Source organism: Mercenaria mercenaria, chromosome 3 (assembly GCF_021730395.1).
Source record: "Mercenaria mercenaria strain notata chromosome 3, MADL_Memer_1, whole genome shotgun sequence".
Lineage (NCBI taxonomy): Eukaryota > Metazoa > Mollusca > Bivalvia > Venerida > Veneridae > Mercenaria > Mercenaria mercenaria.
The window spans coordinates 17452004-17467971 of NC_069363.1; the positions used below are offsets into that span (position 1 = coordinate 17452004).

At 34.3% G+C, this 15968-nt stretch overlaps 1 protein-coding gene across 3 annotated transcripts in view; it reads left to right on the forward strand.

Annotated features, from left to right (window-relative positions):
* The window catches only part of LOC123525348 (uncharacterized), a 59239-nt gene that overhangs the window by 19419 nt on the left and 23852 nt on the right, over positions 1–15968 (forward strand). For all 3 annotated transcript variants that reach the window (XM_053537936.1, XM_053537935.1, XM_053537937.1), the window contains 12 exons: positions 748–1043; positions 1370–1520; positions 3931–4095; positions 4733–4842; positions 6255–6342; positions 8944–8975; positions 11144–11235; positions 11355–11487; positions 11925–12002; positions 12217–12356; positions 12874–13049; positions 15193–15276. In XM_053537936.1, coding sequence (XP_053393911.1) covers positions 748–1043; positions 1370–1520; positions 3931–4095; positions 4733–4842; positions 6255–6342; positions 8944–8975; positions 11144–11235; positions 11355–11487; positions 11925–12002; positions 12217–12356; positions 12874–13049; positions 15193–15276 — 1545 coding nt within the window. The remainder of the gene's footprint in view (positions 1–747; positions 1044–1369; positions 1521–3930; positions 4096–4732; positions 4843–6254; positions 6343–8943; positions 8976–11143; positions 11236–11354; positions 11488–11924; positions 12003–12216; positions 12357–12873; positions 13050–15192; positions 15277–15968) is intronic.

The window sequence follows — 15968 nt, forward strand, 5'->3', positions numbered from 1 at the left end:
TGTATAGATAATTTTAAAACCTTGGTCAGGATTTGATATAATCACTAGTTGGCCCACTAGCAGATCAGTTAAAAGCTAGTTAAATCTGAAGACACTGTTTAGATATGATTTTATGTAATTAGCTGTTTTCTAACTACTTACACGCTATCCATTCTCTCTGACTGCACTACTAGTTTGAATATGTTTTGTTTAGTAATACACATATATTTGCTTTATATAGTTAAAAGATAGACTAATAATTTATGAATTAATAATGATAAGCATTATGTGAAAATAGAGTTTCTTTTTCTTCGAGAATAAAGTGAATTATTGATATAACCACACTCTGCCGGCTCAGTAGGCAGAGCACTAGACTGTGAATCAAGAGGCCACAAGGGTCAGGTCCTGGGTTTGGCACAAGGGTCAGTCCCTGGGTGTGGCACAAGGGTCAGTCCTTTGGTGTGGCACAAGGGTCAGTCTTTGGGTGTGACACAAGGGTCAGTCTCTGGGTGTGGCACAAGGGTCAGTCTCTAGGTGTGGCATTTGTTCTCCATGACAGAACACAGTATGTCTGAAGTAATTCTTCTACCACCTCTGAGTCATGTGGGAAAGTTGTCAGTTACTTCAAGAGAACAAATCAATACTGTTGCAGAATCCAGGAACACTTGTATTAGGTTAACTGATCACCTTCAAGTAACTATTCTGTTGAAAAAATAGCATTAAACCTTTTTTATTGATAATGAAAACTAAGATTTTATACACATCCAGGTGCTGTAAATGGTGATACAGAAGAGGGGTTGGACAAACGAGGCACTATTGGAGGTCTTGGGCTTGACGACATTCATGAAGACTTTGTCAGCGGAGATCAGAAATTATTTGGGGAGAAAGTCACCACAAAGTCTATGTCAAGTGCTAGTAATCGTGCCTTGCTCCAGTATTTTGCCAAATTAGGGAAATCTCAGAAAGATGATGAAGTGGTGGATTTAGATTTTGTAGAGACTTTGGTAAACAGTGGTGCCAACATTAATTGTACAGACAGACATGGACAAACACTTCTACATGAGGTTAGTTAGCAACTGTCACTCACTTTGTATGTGTTTTCTTTCCAGCATATATGCCTTTTTACTAGAGAATTTAAAACCAAATTACTGTGTTTAGTACAAATTACTGTGTTTAGTTCCTAATTAAGGCTTGGCGATATATGACCATTTTGTGTCGATTCGCCGTAAAACCCAACTCACTCACCCCTAATGAAGAAGATTGCTGCAATATTCTTGTTCATTTGCAGAATGTAAGTTCTTTTTGTACATATATCAAGAAGTTAAGAATGAGCATTAAGCTTTAGAACTTGTTTTTGAAATTTGACACTTGTAAACTTTTTGCTTTTAAGGTTGCCAGTAAATGGCATATAGATGTAGCCAAGTTTTTGATTGACATGGGAGCAGATGTGACTCAAGCTGACAATTATGGTAGAACACCGCTTCATGTAGCGGCAGCAGATAATTACCCAGATATGATTCATTTGTTGATTGATGCTGGAGGTAACATTGTTGACTTGTATATAAAAGCCACTGGAAATGAGCTATATTGAAATAATCATATATAAATATCATAATGTTTATTTCAGTTAAGGCTGTTCTGCATGTTTGATAAACAGGAAGTGATGGCATAACGTCATTTATCTAGAAAACATAGAATAAAGCCTGGATTTGGCATACGGAAAAATTATGAAAATTATTTTATGAATTAATGGCAACTAGTGAGTAAATTTATTACAATGACACTGTTACTATCTAAAGTCAAAATATGATAACAAAACATCTGACATGCTAAATAATTCAAAATAATGTCTTAAAATTAGCATGATATATGCGATTCACTTTACTTATGGTCAAATATCTCAAAACTAAGCACACGGACCTATAGATTTTATTTCACCACATTATAGGACATAATTATGTTTATTTACAACTGTGAAAAGTTTCATTAAAATCTACATTGTAGAATAATTTCTATTCGCGAAAACATTATGGAAGTTATGATTTTCCTATAGACTCCCATTATGAAAAATTGCGTGAGGTCCAAATTTTTCAAATCAGCCTAGCAAAAAATTAAGGACACGACCCTATCTTTTTAGCTCGACTATTCGAAGAATGAGTAGAGCTATCCTACTCACCACGGCGTCGATGTCAGCGTCAGCGTCACACCTTGGTTAAGTTTTTCATACCAGTCCACTTTTTGACAAAGTCTTTTGAGATAAAGCTTTGAAACTTTCAACACATGTTTACCATCACTATGTCCAGTTTTAGGCAAGAGTACATAATTCCAAGGATTTTGGCTGAATCATTGCCCCTTTTAACTTAGAAATCTTAGTTAAGTTTTTTGTACCAGTTCACATTTTGTGTAAAGTGATTGACAGATGGCTTTGAAACTTTTATCACTTGTTTATTATAACAATCTCTATATGTAGGCAAGAGAACATAACTTTGTCAACTATTTTGGCGGAATTATGGCCCTTTTTGGACTTGGAAATTGGTACAAATTTTGTACAAGTCCATGTTTTGTCAAAACTATTTGACATGTGGCTTTGAAAGTTTGAACAATTGTTTATCATCATGATTTATATATGTAGGCAAGAGTACATCACTCTGTCAACTATTTTGGCTGAATTATGGCCCTTGTTTGATTTGGAAATTGGTTCAGTTTTCGTACAAGTCCATGTTTTGTCAAAACTATTTGACATATTCCTTTGAAACTTTGAACACTTGTTTATCATCTTGATTTCTATCTGTAGGCAAGAGTACATAACTCTGTCAACATTTGGGCTGAATTATGGCCCTTTTCGGACTTGGAAATTGGTTCAGTTTTCAAACAAGTCAACGTTTTGTCAAAGCTATTTGACATGAAACTTTGAAACTTTTAACACTTGTTTATCATCATGATTCCCGTCTGTAGGCAAGAGTACATAACTCTGTCAACTATTTTGGCTGAATTATGGCCATTTTTGGACTTGGAAATCAGTTAAGTTTTTCGTACCAGTCTCTATTTTGCATAACCAGTTTGTCATATGGCTTTGAAACTTTGACCACTTGTTTACCTTCTTAGTCTACTTACCTAGGACAAGGACTTTAGCTCAGTTATGGCCCTTGTTTGGACATAGAAATTAGTTAGGTTTGGCATTCCATTCACTTTTTTGTCTATTAACTGTTTGATATTATGGCTTTGAAACTTTGAACGCTTGCTTACCAACATGGTCACACATTGCCATATAGTGCAAGACTAAACCAAATCCACAAATGCAGGTACATTGTTTGTCTTATCTGTTCCGTTTCTTTTGTCTGAAAATCTCAGGTAATATTTTGACCCTATACTTCTATCAGTGCTTAGAATAGTCGAGCCTGCTGTCAACAGACAGCTCTTGTTTATTTGCTGACTTATCCAAGTATATTCTGAAGTTTTGAAAAACCAGGTTTTAATCAAATTCTACATTGTAGAAACAAATTTGATCCAAACGTGCAGAATTACCTCAATTCCCTTTTGTGTTACCTTGATATTTTATCTACTTACAGTCACTAATGAACAAGAAATAAAAGAATTTGTAAAACACTTGCTGAGTTTAAGACAGAAATGTTGACTTATTTTCTGTTATATTGCAGTTAAATTAATTTTAGTATTGTTGCAATAGTTACATGAATAGGACTGACAAAATATAAATGACAAGCATAAAACCAACTTTCAGCAGGCTAATTTGTTATGTTTAAGATCTGCAGTGAGTATCAGACATTTGGGAAATTTACCTGCACTCATACTACAATGCCTGTGTAATTAGATTAAAGGTAGATTTTTACATGTTATTAATGATGTTCTGTTCTACCTTTAAGACTGTATTATGATTTCTTTTCCTTTTTAATATAGAACTTTATTGTTAGAGAATGCCTTCATACCTTTCAGCTGATAAAAATGCACAGACAACAGGTGAGCTACAGACACCTGTTCACTATGCAGCACGCAATGACGCTGTGGAGGCACTGAAAGCACTTGTCAAACGGAACTGTAAATACAAAATGGTGATGGACTATAAAGGGAGAACACCCCTACATGTTGCAGCTGAACTTGGTATATATACGAAATACTCTTCATCATGTTTTTCAGTGTTATAATTATTTCAAGTGATTTGCATTGGTTGCCCATACGGGAAGGGGTAGGGGTAACTCTGTGGCAGAGTGGTTATGGTGGCTGACTGAATCACTTGATCCAAACAGCTGTGGGTTCGAAATTTCTCTTGATGTGTAGAAAATTCTTTATGTGAGAATGGAATCCAGCTGACTTACAGAACATTGGTGTTTTTACCCAGGTGTCTACCCATGCCTGAATTGATATCTGAAGGTACACATGTCCCGACCACCTAAAGCTTGAAAGTCACCATATATCCTTACATAGTGTTAGTGTGGCTTAAAATCCAATTCCAAAAAATATATATGTACAATGTATATATTATCAGTTGCTGCCTTGTGGAAGGTGAAATTGAAAGAAGTCTCACCTAGAGCAAAAGTAAAAGCACTCAGTCCTTTCATTGTTATCATAATTATCATTGTTGCTTAATTTTATGTGATTATTTGAACATTTGCTTATATGGTTAAACAATTATATAAGGATGTTTCATTTGAATAAAACACCAACCAATTACTGAAAATAAAACTGTTCATTATATGAATTCAGTCCTGTAGATAAAATATTTTTATTTTGTTTACAGACCGCAGTGAGACAGCAAGACTTTTATTAGATCTGGAGGCCCCAGCTGGAATCACTGATACAAAGGGTCAAGCTGTGATTACATGGATGATCACAAAAATGCCTCCAGTTGTACGTTTTTCTGAACATTTCAATAGTCTTACTGTATTTGCAAAAATGATCACAAAAATGCCTCCAGTTGTACGTTTTCTGAACATTTCGATAGTCTTACTGTATTTGCAAAAATGATCACAAAAATGCCTCCAGTTGTAAGTTTTCTGAGCATTTCTATAGTTTTACTGTATTTGCAAAAATGATCACAAAAATGCCTCCAGTTGTAAGTTTTCTGAGCATTTCAATAGTCTTACTGTATTTGCAAAAATGATCACAAAAATGCCTCCAGTTGTAAGTTTTCTGAGCATTTCAATAGTCTTACTGTATTTGCAAAAATGATCACAAAAATGCCTCCAGTTGTAAGTTTTTTTTGAGCATTTCAGTAGTCTTACTGTATTTGCAAAAATGATCACAAAAATGCCTCCAGTTGTAAGTTTTTCTGAGCATTTAATAATCTTTTCTGCATTTGCAAATGAAACCTGCTTAAAGTCAACACTGCACACAAAAAGGTTGCTAGGTAGTTTTCAGATTTAGCTTCTCCACATAAGTAACGTCACCGTCTTGGAGTTTCAGAAGTTTAGTGTTTAAAAAACAAAAATCAACTATATTTCAGTCATAAAATAGTCCTATGTTTACCGATGTTGCTCCTGTCCAGATTTCACATGATGGCTCTGGAATTACTGTCAATTAAACTAAAAAAGTAGATATTTCAGCATGTCTGACTCTGACTTAAATCTTTGAATTATTTTGTCTCCCACACCACTGTGGTGGGAGACATTGATTTACTCCTGTCTGTGTGTCAGTCAGTCAGTCTGTCACAAATCTTGTCCGCCCTCTAAGTCGAACATTTCTCATCCAATCTTCACCAAACTTGAACAAAATGTGTTTGCAAATAAGTCCTCGGCCAAGTTCGATAACTAGCCAAAGTGGCCCAGGCACTTCAGAATTATGGCCCTTGAATTACCAAAAATCGCTAAAAATCGCTGCCAGTTCCGCACTTTAAGTCATTGTTGCATGGTTGATGCCAGTAACTGCACTCTAAGTCATTGGTGCATGGTTGACTCAGATACATGATAACTATTCAGATGATTAGGCAGTTGTGGGAGACATGCGCTTTTCTCAAAAGCAGCTCTAGTTAACTTCTGTTTTACCCAATTCAGCAATTCATTTCTTACTTTTGCCCGCTGAGTAATTTACTTTTTGTATATCAGTGTTATATTTCCATTATGTTCCTCTTCATTTTTTCACATCAATAAATATCTTAACCTTCACCAAGCAGGTTACTTCATAGAAAGTATTTATTTGAAGGAAGTGTATAAAGTGAAATATGGCCTACTTTGCATTGCATGGCTCTATGACTGTGTTTGGGGTGCTCTGTGCTTCCGGCAAATCTACCCTTACCTTTTATCTTTTATACATGTTACTTTCAGGCTGCTGAGGCGATACAACAGTTCCATATGAAGGATCGTCCAAACAGAAAACAATATTACTACCTCAACTTGCTCACACCTAACAGAGGTACTGTATAGGTTTATCTCATGTATGAGATAGAGTATTCCCAGTAAAAATACCACATGTGAGATAATCTCACACTGCTGGTCTTAATCTACCTCAACTTGCTCACTTATAATAGAGGTACTGTATAGGTTTATGTCATCCATGAGGCAGAATATTCTCAATAAAGTACCTGTTTGAGATGATCTCACCTTGCTGGTCTTAATACTGCCTCAACTTGCTCACAGGTAGCAGAGGTATTGTACAGGTTTAACTCATGTATGAGACAGAATTTTCGCAATAAAACACCAGTGTGAGATAATTTCACATTCCTGATCTTTTACCAGTAACAGATTACTTTATGTTACCATATATATACAAAATTTATTGCATTATGACAAAGTGTGAGCTAGGCATAACAATTCTAAAATCTGCAAACATTATGACCTTACTATTGTATGGCATAATTGTTATGGCAAGGGATATGGACAAAATCTATACTTCAGTTAGTTAAGACTTCCTTAGGCCTCACCAAATTAAAAAGTTGTTCATCGGATTTGCCGCTTGTATATTTTCAGAAACACACAAAAAATTTTTTTTTTGTTTTTGGCTTGCGCTCGCCCCATTGAAAAAAATCAATCCAAAATTTTTTGGTGCACTACTTTTTACGGATGTAAAAGTGTATAAATGCTTATAATTCCAGTCCCAAATTGTTCTCAAATGGATTTTAATCAAAATAAATACATACTACGCACGCATTGTCTATAATAAATCATAACACTTATATTTAATTGCATTAAAGTTATTTCCCCTTTATGCAGTTACGCCATTTTCTTCAAATGTTTACCAAACTACGTGCTACAAAAATCGATTTATTTCATTGAAAACTGGATGAAGAAAAACATATTTATTTGATAACATCAATCTACATTATTTTGGTAAGGGTAAATACTTATTGATGCATGTCACTTGTCTGTTTTCTGTTTTTCCTGTCCAACTGATCAGCATTTGCATACGAGTGTTGGCGGGGTAAGGAATTTACATTATGAGTTGTTTTCAGAACAGTTCCGATTTTCAAATTTTCCAATCATTTAGTAGACTAATGTTAAAGGTAAATTTTATTTACCGTCGCTTTGTGAAACAATTAACATAAGCTCTGCAGAGCTTTTGAGTGACCCTATTTTAAGAACAGTTAAAACCATTTATACCTTACCCCCAGCAATTTGCTGGTATCCATTTACAGCTGGGTCGACTGAGGCAATCGTGATAAAGTGCCTTGCCCAAGGACACACCGCAGCGGGAGTAGCCAGTAGCCAGGATTCGAACCAGGGGCCTTCACCTCCGTAGGCAAGCGTCTTAGCCCTCTCGACCAATGCGTCCACTTGCTACATTTTCATTGCAGTAAATATTTAAGTCATATATGTATGTGATAAGTATGGTGTAAGGTTATGCGTTGTTGTTTATTACATATTTTCTAACAGCATTTTCAAAAGCATGCATTATTTGATTACAGTGTACTGTATGACAATGTTATTACCTTTTTTTTCATAAGTTCACTTTGTTGTGCGTCTGCAGGTCAGATTTTCTCAATCCCTGGGGACTTACTTTTTAATTTAAAAGGGCTATACATTCTGTTTTAAGGTTTTTATGAATGTAGGACATTTGCCTCCCAGGACATTTGCCCCCCAATGAAAAAATGTATTACCGGACATTTGCCCCCCAGTTGAAATGGCAGATAGGACATTTGCCCCCCACTTCTTATTTTTAGAATGGACATTTGCCCCCCAATATTTTTGTCCTATGTGCCAGTAGATATACTGTCTTTTAAGTTGTTTTATTATTAAAATTACTCTAAAAGGCAATTTTCAGTAAAAAAAACTATTTTATTGATAAAAATTTGATGAATATGTTAATTACATTCAGGTGTAAAGGTAAATAATAGCCTATTATTGAGTTATAAAAGTGCTCATAACAATGTTATAATTTTTTAATTTGTGCAATGTTTTTAACACTCAGACTTGTTAATTTGGCAATTATCTACTAGAAATATGTAAGAAACAAAGACAATGTTATCTACAATATGATAATTATCTTCTACTAAGTTCCTAAAAAATCACTAGGGGACAAAAATATTGGGGGGCAAATGTCCGTTTCAGAAATAAGCACTGGGGGGCAAATGTCCTATCTACTATTTCAACTGGGGGGCAAATGTCCAGCAGTCCACTTTTTTATTGGGGGGCAAATGTCCTGGGGGGCAAATGTCCGGATCCCGGTTTTTATTAGTCAGTCGAGAGCCAAATGAAAAATATATTTCTTCACTCTTCGCTCGCTCCTGATTTTCTCAAAAACCAAAAAAAATGTTCAAATTATCTTTTCGCTCGCCGCCTCAATTTTTTCAGAAAAAAATCCGATGAACAACTTATCAATTTAGTGTGGCCTTATCCACAACTCAAGGATATGGTAGTTTCACTTAATATCCTTAATAAAAGAGGAAATTAAATTTTCAAATGTGAGAAATTTTATGAAGGCATGTTTTGATTTATACAAGTTTACGCATTATCTAATGTTTTAGATTTTCAAAATGTAAATCACTCATATCATTTTTTATTTATTTTTTATTTTCAGAGAAAGATCCCAATTTTTACACGCAAATGCCTGTAAGTGTTTTATCATGTTTCCGTTTATACTAGGGATGGCAACGAATAGAAATTTTGGTATTCGAATATTCGGTCAGTCTTCCAAACAAATATTCAAATATTCGGTCATCAAATGATCAACAAATCAACTTAAAATCTTATGAATCTATTGTACCCTTAGCAGCGATCTGCATTAATTCTACTTTCGTTTACACCGGAGGTAATTTAGACATTGACGAATTAAGACTGACTTATCGTTCTCATCGCTTGTTCATCTTTTTGAATATAAAATATTTGTTATTTGCCTCCATTTACATATAATCTAAATAGGTTTTACTTATTTTTACATGTTTTTACAGGGATGTAGCCCTCCCTAAGTAAGATTCTCTCCACACATATTACACGTAGCCGACTTCTTATCGGATGATCGCATGAAATACTTTAAAAAGACAGGCGGCATTGCTTGCATTTTGACAGTAGATTCATGTAATAGCATGAACAATATTTTCGATTAAACGGGGTGTAAAATTAAGACATTATGCATTTATTATCAAGAGGAATCCATTTTACATAAAATAATATTCATCACATTTGGCTTGTTTACAACACTTTTCAGCATTTTTCTTTACTGAAATACATCTTGAATCAACTTTGATTGAAATCCGAGTCATTAGTTCAAGTGCTTTCTGATGATTTTTAATTATATGCGGTTCGCACCTACCGAAAACAAGGCGATTTGTAATAGATTTACATCAACTGGTGACCAATAAAATTTCTAAAGGTAAGCAATTAGCGGTACTTACTACAGGGTACGATGTCATCACCATAGCGGTGTACAATATTGGCACGCTAATATACAAAGTGACACGTCTGACAGCGACGGAAGCCATTTTCGCGCGTATTTACTATGAAAGCGAATTTTGGTAAATTAGATAGACGAACATACTGGTTCTTGCATTTGTTTTTTTATTTATTTCTTATGATTTTATATTTTTTCCGAATATTCGAATAGTGAAACAGTATTCAAATATTCGTGTCATGAACGAATATTCGAATATTCGTTGCCATCCCTAGTTTATACTGAATATCTTATATATCTTTTTAAGCATATACCATGTTATGCTACTGTTTATCGTCAAGCCTCATGTTCTGAAAACAAATTCAGTCTCAGCTGAGTTTGATAATGAAACTTTATTTGTCCCTTGTATCAAAATTGCATGTTTAAATTAAATGTCAATTTAATGACTATTTTCATGTGACCATTTAGTACTGATGGTCAGTCTCAACCGAAATTTATTGTTAAAGTTCTAGTAAAATTTGCTTCCTCAGTCTCAAACTCTGAGACAAAATATGTTAAATGAATATGGCACCTGAGGATACTGAATAAGTTATTGAAAATAGACATGATCAGTAGAAATAATTGTTTTCTTTAAATTTACTATCTTAATTTTGAAAAGTTTGACATAGTTCTGAATACATACCCCTTTTAATCCAAAATCTTGGTAAATTAAGTAAGTTTACACAAACATGCTTGTCAGAACTCTAGTGACGGTTATTCCTATTATCAACCACTATTGATCTGGTCTTAGCCACTTCTTTTTAGAAATCCTGTCTGAAATTACCCCCATTTGATCATCAGCAATGCACCCAATTGGAGAATAATTTCATACCGTTTTACAGATTTCCCCAAAAAAATACTTCTCCAGAACATCATCGACTTTAGCTTAATCTGAAGTTGTGTATAAATATTTGTGTCTTTATTTTTTGCAGTGTGGAGTGGATTATTTATGTATTACCATTTGTTTTGTGATACTTTTATCACCATTTTTGTTGCTGCTTTTGTTATCCTTTGTAAATAGGCGGGGATAGACTTTAAAGCACAGTATAAAATGATCCAAACATAGCTGTTCCATCATATAAGCTTATGCATTAATACCCCATGTCTGATAATACTCTTATATAGTTATCTATAATTTATATTGCGGTGAGAGTGAAGCAAGCAGAATTGTTTTCCAAAATAAACTAAAAATGTATACTCCCGGCATTGGTTGCTTTGTGGGGTGTGTGGAGGGGAGGGGTATCTTCTGCACTCTCTAATCTTCCCTTTATTTCATATAAAGCTTATTTTGTCAATGTATTAATGAATACATATACATGTACATGCATGACTGTTTTGTTTATAATTTCAGTTACAAGTTGCAGTGAAGTACAAGCAGTATGACATCCTCACACAGTCGGTTATGCTTACACTCACTAGGATCATGTGGGAAAAATTTGCAAGGTACTTATCTGTTTCCTATTTATTCCAGTTCAGAATGAATTGTTTGACTTAACTTCACAAGTTTTGTTAGAAGTTTAGTTTTGAAGTGCGAAGATCTCAGTTTGATACTTTAATTTCAGATGGCGGGCATATGGAGGTCTGCTATTCAATTTTATATATATCATGTTGTGGACGGTCTATGGCGTAACAATAGAATACGATGAACGACATCTGTACAAACTTCCTGAACATTGGTGGAGAATTGTTCTCTTGGTACTTTTCTATCTATGTTTGTAAGATTGAAAAAATAAATGTTGTAAATTTTACCTGAATTCAACAGTGAAATTGAATTTTTGTTATCTTTATTAATTTATAGAAAATTAGCCATTCAAATTCTTTGTTTTAAGAAGTTAAGAAGGTTGATTGGTTCAACAAAATAAAAATTTTTGAGTATGTGGATTTCATTCCATATTTGTATTGTTTGCTTAGTAGGGAGACTGTCACTGTAGAGGTTCTGAGGTTGTTCCCTGGACAAGCTGAGTGTTATCATTCATCTTTAACTCTCATTTATGTTGAACAGTTAACAGTGGCTTTATGAAATATGTCAGAACTGGTACACAATCCAGGCACTCTGCTTTGGTGTTGTATTACCATTACAAAACTGAAATTCTGTCGGAAAATGGTGTTCAATGGACACATGATATTTTCAGGTAGCTGCAGTTGGGATAACAGTGTGGCAGATTATAGATGAAATTAGGGAGTATCTGCGGTCAAAAGTTAGTGATGAGGTAATACATCTCTTACTTACTGATAATTCATAAAACTTTGAGAGATATTCTTGTTAATGTAGGGTTCTGTAGATACTGTAATAATTAATGTAATTCTAAAGTCTGCTTAGTGATAGCAATATTTTTTTTGTTGTACAGAAAATGGTAGGCAAGTTTTTAGAAATTATATCATTTTGAGTATAAGAAGTTCATGTGCTTGTTATTTTTCTTGTAGAACTGGAAAACTTGGCGACGTACAGAGATAAAGGAAGACTTGAAATATTGTCATCCAAGATGGCCTGAGGAACAACAGTTTCTTAACCAGGAACTTGAAAGTCTCGATGATGCTCATACAGGATACTTCCAGGATATGTGGTAAGGTGTTTTTATTCGGAAAAATGGAGGTATTATGTGATGGCCTGTGCGTCTGCCCGTCTGTCCTATTTCTTGTACAGAGCATAACCAGTCAAGTTATTGACTTTAAACTTGGCATATAGGAAGGTGGCGATGTGACAGTGTGCAGTGCAAGTTAAGGTTTATTTGATACTTGGCAAGGCTTTCTGATGAAAGAATTCTAAGAATTTTTATTTTCTCGTTATAAGACTTTAATAAAATTTATGATCACCTATGATATGTTCAGGAACATGAAGATTTTTCATGCAAGTCTTGTATAATTAATTACAATCTTTTCAAATAAGCCTTTTAGCTTCACCAGTGTGACATGATAGATCTAGTTTATCGAGTGAAAATTGGAAGTCACTACTACACAACATAATTATATACTATATTTAATGGGAAAGACATAATGGAACATTATTATGCGTTCAGAGGATAGACATTGTACAGTAAAGGAGCAGTTAGATTGAATTTTTTTTCAATTTATACATTTCAGGAATTGGTTTGACTGGTTTTGCTATACGTTACTATTAGCTGTAATTGGCACACATGTTGCAGACATCGTCGTCCATACAGACGCGTTAGCACGTGCTCATATACGTCTTACAGCAGTGGTTGTTATCTTTCTGTGGTTGAGATTGATGAAAAATATTCGGGCATTTGCTATGCTTGGTTAGTATAATATATACCAGGGATGTCATAAATTAAAAATTTTGTAGCCATACATAAGCATTGTATCGTCAAGAATATACACTCAGTGATATATAGTTAAATATCTTACGCAGAAGTTATAGCATGAAGTTAGGTTAATAAATGGGAAACTGGTGCATTTTGAGTGATAATGGCCCTGTGGTCAGAGGGCTATTATCTTATTCCAGGGTCATTATCACTCAATGTCACTGCTCTCCAATGTATTTACTTGTTAATTACAAGTAATATAATATCATAAGAAAAGTTTAATGTGCTATTTTTATAGCTACTAGTCAGTAGATTTAGCATTTATAGGCTAGTAGATTTAAGCATTCCAGTTTTTATTCCAATTTTTAGCTCATCTGATTTTTTGAAAAAAAATGATGAGTGATTGTCATCACTTGAGCGGTTGTCGACGTCGGCGTCTGCATCGGCGTTGCCTGGTTAAGTTTTATGTTTAGGTCACCTTTTCTCCTAAACTATCAAAGCTATTGCTTTGAAACTTGGAATACTTGTTCACCATCATAAGCTGACCCTGTATAGCAAGAAACATAACTCCATCTTGCTTTTTGCAAGATTTATGGCCCCTTTTGTACTTAGAAAATATCAGATTTCTTGGTTAAGTTTATATTTAGGTCAACTTTTCTCCTAAACTATCAAAGCTATTGCTTTGAAACTTGGAATACTTGTTCACCATCATAAGCAGACCCTGTACATCAAGAAACATAACTCCATCTTGCTTTTTGCAAGATTTATTGCCCCTTTTGGACTTAGAAAATCAGTTTTCTTGGTTAAGTTTTATGTTTTGGTCAGCTTTTATCCTAAACTATCAAAGCTATTGCTTTAAAACTTGCAACACTTGTTCACCATCATAAGCTGACCCTGTACAGCAAGAAACATAACTCCATCCTGCTTTTTGCAAGATTTATGGCCCCTTTTGGACTTAGAAAATATCAGATTTCTTGGTTAAGTTTTATGTTTAGGTCAACTTTTTCTCTTAAACTATCAAAGCTATTGCTTTGAAACTTGCAACACTTGTTGACCATCATAAACTGACCCTGTACAGCAAGCAACATAACTCCATCCTGCTTTTTGCAATAATTATTGCCCTTTTTGGACCTAGAAAATAATTTTCTTGGTTGAGTATTATGTTTAAGTCAACTTTTCTCATAAACTATCAAAGCTATTGCTTTAAAACTTGCAACAGTTTTTCACCATCATAAGTGGACACTGAACATCAAGAAACATAACTCTAACCTGCTTTTTGCAAGAATGATGGCCCTTTTTAGACTTAGAAAATCATGGGTAGGACAATATTTCTATTACACAAAAAAAATCAGATGAGCGTCAGCACCCGCAAGGCGGTGCTCTTGTTTTACATGTGGCTGTATAAAAAATCAAATGCCTGTACAGTTTTACTTTCTTGCTTATAGTATAGTTTTTGATTGAAAATAAGTTATTTTTGCTAAAAATAGGTGATATTACGTTTCCAGTAATTTGTCATTTCAGTATACAGATGTATGTCAGTAACGGTCCTGGGACTAATGCATTAAGTAATATTATAATAGGAGAATTTCAAGCATAAGTTTGTTACTAGGTACCCATGTTATAAGAAATGATTTATGTCACGGTTAGAATATATTTTTTTCCTTTGAAGTACAAGTAGGCAGTACCTAAAAGCATTGTTCTTGTAAGAATTTAGCAAAAAACTTTCCATACTCTTCAATATATCCTTTGATAATTCTGCAAGATCATAATTTTACTTCAGTAGGACAGCTGAACCTGTAAGACTTGGTAAATATATTAACCCTTACCCTGCTAAATTTCTGTAATGAACTTATACATCTTTCAATCTGGGCAGTACCACTGTTAAAAGGGGTGCATACCAATAAGATACTGACTGAATGGGGAACAGTGAAGATCATGATCAGACTGCACGGATGTGCAGGCTGATCATGATCTACACTGGTCGCAAAGGCAGAATCAGTCGTGTCCAGCATGATAAGGGTTAAAACTAAGCATAGTATAATAAGTTCTGTGCAACTGTGCTGGTACATTAAACATTGTAAAGTAAATATCTGCTAAATCCTTTTGTTTCTTTATCTTTTTACTTGTTTTATTTCAGGACCGTTTGTTGTGATGGTTGGAGCTATGATATCAGATCTGTTGAAGTTTGCCTTCCTTTATTTTGAATTTTACATTCCTTACTGTAAGTTACTTACTATATTTACAATAAAATTTCCTTGGGTTAGAATAAATGATACTACCTCCCAACTACTGTGAAATCATTTAATTTTGTGGGCATGAAATTTTCGTGGTTTTTGTAAAAATGGCAATTTCGTGGGGATATAAATTCGTGGATTTCAACTTTTGAACATAAAATGAATGGGAATTTTACTTGTTCATTGGGATTAAATTTCGTGGATTGACTCAATCACGAAATCCACGAAAATTAGACCCCCACGAATGATAATGATTTCACAGTATCTTTTCATGCCAGATATGGGAATGAATCTGCTTAGTGGACAAAGTCTACAAACCATTTATAACTGTGCAACTGTCACAGCCCAATCAGAAGGTTGTGTAAATAAGTCTGATGTATTTATTATACTGTTTAAAGCACTGATATTTGCTGAATAATAACAACAACCATTGTAAGGCTATCGTCACTTTTAGAAGCTTTCATAGTAAAACAAAAGCACGTATTACAAGTCATGTATATAGACAAGCAAAGTATCCCTTATTCCAGAATAAGCGAGGTAGTTGCTATCTATACTTAATTAAAATTTTTTTCATCGTGTCCACATATCAGATGTCAGGGGTCATCATTCACTCAATAATAAGTTAACTGACACGTTTTTATGTCAAAATGTGTTTTCAGAGGTTAAAAGTAAATACTTA